The 5476-nt window shown below is 44.2% G+C and overlaps 1 protein-coding gene across 1 annotated transcript in view; it reads left to right on the forward strand.

Moving 5' to 3' along the window:
- Positions 1-1656, forward strand: part of LOC111668544 (docking protein 2-like) — a 7293-nt gene extending 5637 nt beyond the window's left edge. Inside the window, exon 4 of the mRNA XM_023424601.2 lies at positions 1468-1656. Coding sequence (XP_023280369.2) covers positions 1468-1641 — 174 coding nt within the window. The 3' untranslated portion in view covers positions 1642-1656. The remainder of the gene's footprint in view (positions 1-1467) is intronic.
- Positions 1657-5476: the final 3820 nt, after the last annotated feature.

The raw sequence follows: 5476 nt of genomic DNA on the forward strand, positions 1-5476 counted from the left end.
GCAATGGTTAATAAAAACACGACGACACATTTAACATGTGACACAAACAGGAAATCAACTTAAAATTGATCAAACATGAATGAAATGTAAATGTTCCCTCTCTCGGTTTGATGGTAAATGTTGTGTGTGGTTATAAATAGCAGGGTGATGACAGACACCTGACAGTCCTGAGTCACAGCTCTACTTCCTCTTTCTGTCTGAGTACACAACACAACAACAGCCAATCACACGGCAGCGTCTGTCTGACTGGTGTCTCAAACAACCAGAGGAACACAGGCTTTTATTTTGAAGGCCTGAGAATAACGTAGACTGTTAAAAACTGTTTGTCCAAACCTCATCTGGACATTTCCTCTGAAATGTGTCAGGAGCCTCCAGCTGTTTCAGGTGGAGGCTGGTGATGTAACACCAGATGGTCACAGGTGAACTTCTGTTGACGATGGTTAGTAATGATGATGGTGGTGGTTAGTAATGATGATGGTGATGGTTAGTAATGATGATGGTGGTTAGTAATGATGGTGATGGTGGTTAGTAATGATGGTGATGGTGGTTAGTAAAGGTGATGGTGGTTAGTAAGGATGGTGATGGTGGTTAGTTATGATGATGATGGTGGTTAGTTATGATGATGATGGTGGTAAGTAATGATGGTGGTTAGTAATGATGATGGTGGTTAGTAATGATGGTGATGGTGGTTAGTAATGATGGTGATGGTGGTTAGTAAAGGTGATGGTGGTTAGTAAGGATGGTGATGGTGGTTAGTAAAGGTGATGGTGGTTAGTAATGATGGTGATGGTGGTTAGTAATGATGATGTGGTGGTTAGTAAAGGTGATGGTGGTTAGTAAAGGTGATGGTGGTGGTTAAAAATGATGATGGTGGTGGTTAGAAATGATGACGTGGTGGTTAGTAAGGATGGTGGTGGTTAGTAATTATGATGGTGGTTAGTAAGGATGGTGATGGTGGTTAGTAAAGGTGATGGTGGTTAGTAATGATGGTGATGGTGGTTAGTAATGATGGTGGTGGTTAGTAATTATGATGGTGGTTAGTAAGGATGGTGATGGTGGTTAGTAATGATGGTGGTGGTTAGTAATGATGGTGATGGTGGTTAGTAATGATGGTGGTGGTTAGTAATTATGATGGTGGTTAGTAAGGATGGTGATGGTGGTTAGTAAAGGTGATGGTGGTTAGTAATGATGGTGATGGTGGTTAGTAAAGGTGATGGTGGTTAGTAATGATGGTGATGGTGGTTAGTAATGATGGTGATGGTGGTTAGTAATGATGGTGGTGGTTAGTAATGATGGTGATGGTGGTTAGTAATGATGGTGATGGTGGTTAGTAATGATGGTGGTGGTTAGTAAGGATGGTGATGGTGGTTAGTAATGATGGTGGTGGTTAGTAAAAGTGATGGTGGTGGTTATTAAAGGAGATGGTGGTTAGTTGCAGCTCTAATGCAGTTTGTCCTGACTGTGCAGATGAGCTGGACGGAGCACGGGGCGAAGCGAGGCAGCCTGCAGAGAGGAAACCGGGTGGACGAAGATGAAGGAATGGAGGACAACTCCCTGTACAGCGGCAGAGAGACAGGTACACATCTTCACCTGTCTACATGTCCTACCCGTCTGTCTACCTGTATGAGCACGAGAGCATAATCTGTTCTCTCTTCTTCTACAAGTCAGTGTGAAACTGTCATCTCCAACCAGCTCCACTTTCCCACTGTGCCGGTCAGTGAACGCATCACAGTTCACATCCTGTTCACGACAACAGACGTCATAAACTTTAATGTATTCATTGTCATCGGTCCTAAAAGGTGGAGCCCAGGAGCCAGTTTCACAAAACACCTTAAGATTTTCCTTAAAGTCTGAGTTAAGGTTTCCATAAAATGCTCACTTAAGTATTTAAGCTTTTCTCCTTATCTTAGTCATATAGTTAAGGAATCGCTTAGTCAGTTGAATCGTAAAAGACCTTAGCTACCAGAGAAAGGGAAAAAGCAAAAGGTTCCTCTGACTCTGTCTTAACTGCAGCATGACCAAGTAAGTAAGGTAATACTTGAGTAAAAAGCTTAAGGTGTTTTGTGCACCTGGACCCAGGTATTGGAACTGGCTGACTACGCCCAGCTTGTGGTTGTCACTGGTCCTGGACTGTGGTCCTGGATGCTGGTACCTCCACCACGTGTACCATCACTCCTGTCTGCTTCAAGCTGGTGGTTCTACTTCCTGTCACATGGACGTGGACTTAAAGGATCAGGACAGCTGGTCCACAGAGTCCAGCTCGGCCTCACTGAGCTGTTTGTCAGGTGACAGTCGAAGTGTTTCCTCTATTTAAAACCTGGAAATATAGAAAACTAAACGGTCCAGACTGTCTGTTCTCTGAGGCCCAACAACAAGTCCCTCCCTCCTGACGGGTCACCAGCTGCAGAACATCTGGACCAGTCTCTTAATAATAATAACAATCATAATAAGCTTTATTTTGTACAGCACATTTCATATAAGAAATGAAGCTCTAAGTGCTTCACACGAGCTCTTTAAAAGATCTCGTGACACACAGTCTTAAAAGTCTCTGTAGGTCCAGAACTCTTCAGACTCAGACCTGTGACTGAACTCCTGCAGCAGCGTTCAGTCAGAACTTCCTCTGTCGCACCTTCAACCAAACCTCACTTCCTCTTTCTCACTCTTTTCCTATCGCAGTTAAATTTAGCAGCCTGCGGCTAAAATGACACATTCATCTGCTGCGACACACACACACACACACACACACACACACACACACACACACACACACACACACACACATGCATTCTCAAAACAAGAGGGAGGAGAACAGGTTCCATCAGTGTGTTTATAATTATAACTTGATCTTTTTATTAAAGTAAAATCTTTGAATAGAATAAATGTGCAGCAGTAAAAGTAGAACATGTGCAGCAGAATTGAAAGACGTAGAAAGTAGAAAGTGTTGTGACGGACTGAAGTGAAACCATCTGTTCGTTCCTCAGAGGGAATCATTTTCAGATTTACAGTCAAATATACGAGTCAGCAGAACTTCTGCATGACTCAGCGAAAACATGAGCAGCTGCACCAAACCTGAGTTTATAGGAGCTGAAGACTCGGATCCTGTCGCTGCATGTTCAGCGATGCGTTCACTGAACGTACGACACAGGCAGAGGGGACGGAGTCCACCGTTTCCTGTCGTCAGCTCTGCTCTTCTTCTTCTGCTGTCAGGTCGTTTCGTCGTAACGTGGTTATTTGAGTTCCTGTCAGCTTGAACCAGTCTGACCTCTGACCTCACACAGCCACACTGATGTGACGCGGTCAGTGAAGCTGCACCTGTTGGTCACCTGCTGATGGACAGGTGATGAGGCCTGTTCTAGTGGGTCCACTTCCACACTGACTAAGATTCATAGACCAGAACCAGGAGATTATTATTTAGCAGACTTCTTGTAGAAAACATGATCCGGTCTCACAGACATTTCCTTCATATTTGCTGTTGCAGTTCTATAGAAGCATCACTTCTAGAAGAGTTATTCAGCCTCTATAAACACAATCAGCCAAACTCCACAAGATCTCATCATGTAACATATAAAAAGATCAAAGAGTGAAGACTGTGTCATTGAAACAAGATCTGAAGTGTGTCAGAGGAGTTACCCTTCACTAGTACTGCAGGATGTTTCCACTGTGGTTTTCACAGTAGTGTTACTGACTCTCTGAGGACCAGCTGTGTGTGTGTGTGTGTGTGTGTGTGTGTGTGTGTGTGTGTGTGTGTGTGTGTGTGTGTGTAGTGGAAACTTGTATGTGGGTGAGTTCCTGCTGCGGTGTGTGTGTGGTGCAGGGTGTTGCAGCGCTGCAGTGACCGGCAGCTGCAGGACGACCTCGACTTTTATCTACACAGGACAAACTTCCTCTTCTCAACAGGAAGCTGCTCTTCACAGCGAAGCAGAAGCAGAAGAAGAAGAAGAAGAAGAAGAAGAAGAAGAAGAGTTGTCAGTACTGACGAAGTGACAAAGTCTTTTCTAGGAACTGGAGTGTTTTTAAATCAGCAGCTTCAACAGTAACATGGACCCTGAGAGAGGAGCTGTTTACAGAGGAGCAAGTCAGCTAGTTTAACTAGTTAACCACCGGCACATAGTTAGTTATACACGATTAAACTACTCAAACACAGGCAGGTAGTTACTTAAACACAGTTATATAGTTAAACTAGTTAAACCTAGTTTAGGTTACTTAAACACTGCAGCAGAAATCCAGCCAGGAGGAAATGAAGGAGTTTGTGACGATCTTCACATCGTTGAAAGATAATGGGTTGAGTTTGGTGATAATAGTCTGAGACTGAGTCTGAGACTGAGTCTGAGTGTGAGACTGAGACTGAGTCTGAGACTGAGTCTGAGTCTGAGTCTGAGTCTGAGACTGAGTCTGAGACTGAGTCTGAGTCTGAGTCTGAGTCTGAGACTGAGACTGAGTCTGAGACTGAGACTGAGACTGAGTGTGAGACTGAGACTGAGTCTGAGTCTGAGACTGAGACTGAGTCTGAGACTGAGTCTGAGTCTGAGTCTGAGTCTGATACTGAGACTGAGTGTGAGACTGAGACTGAGACTGAGTCTGAGACTGAGTCTGAGTCTGAGTCTGAGTCTGATACTGAGACTGAGTGTGAGTCTGAGACTGAGACTCAGACTGAGTCTGAGTCTGAGACTGAGTCTGAGTCTGAGTCTGAGACTGAGTCTGAGTCTGAGTGTGAGACTGAGTCTGAGTCTGAGTCTGAGTGTGAGACTGAGTCTGAGTCTGAGTCTGAGTGTGAGACTGAGTCTGAGTCTGAGACTGAGTCTGAGTCTGAGTGTGAGACTGAGTCTGAGTCTGAGTCTGAGTCTGAGACTGAGTCTGAGTCTGAGACTTGGCCCATGTGATCAGCTGTGATCAGTGGACCTGAGCTGCAGCTCATGTGAGCGTATATTTAGCTGTTGGTGACTGTTGGGTAATGAGGTGAACCAGAACTCTGAGCTGTGTGTTTGTTCTTTTTAAAGCTCAACACACACACACACACACGCACACACACTCACACACACTCACACACACACACACTCACACACACTCACACACACACACACACACACACACAGTTTAACATTTTTTGTATAATTGAGGTCGTGATGTTCGGCTCCTGAAGCTGCTACTGTCCCCACATCCTGACACACCTGCAGCACACACACCTGTGTGTGTGTGTGTGTGTGTGTGTGTGTGTGTGTGTGTGCGTGTGTGTGTGTGTGTGTGTGGTTTCCTGCAGTAACAAGCTCAGTGTGGATTCAGTCTGAAGTCAGAATTATTTTAATTTCATTGACTCTGTATTTAATCAGGAATTATACATAATTATCAATTCATCAATTAATCAGCTGATTATTTTATTGATTCATCAGAAACAACAAATATTCAGTTTGTCACTGTTTATTGATTGTTTATACTAACTGTGTGTGTGTGTGTTTGTGTGTGTGTGTGTGTGTGTGTG

The sequence above is a fragment of the Seriola lalandi genome, unplaced genomic scaffold (genome assembly GCF_002814215.2).
Source record: "Seriola lalandi dorsalis isolate HSWRI2012SDOR001 ecotype SW California unplaced genomic scaffold, Sedor1 jcf7180002054746, whole genome shotgun sequence".
Classification (NCBI taxonomy): Eukaryota; Metazoa; Chordata; class Actinopteri; order Carangiformes; family Carangidae; genus Seriola; species Seriola lalandi.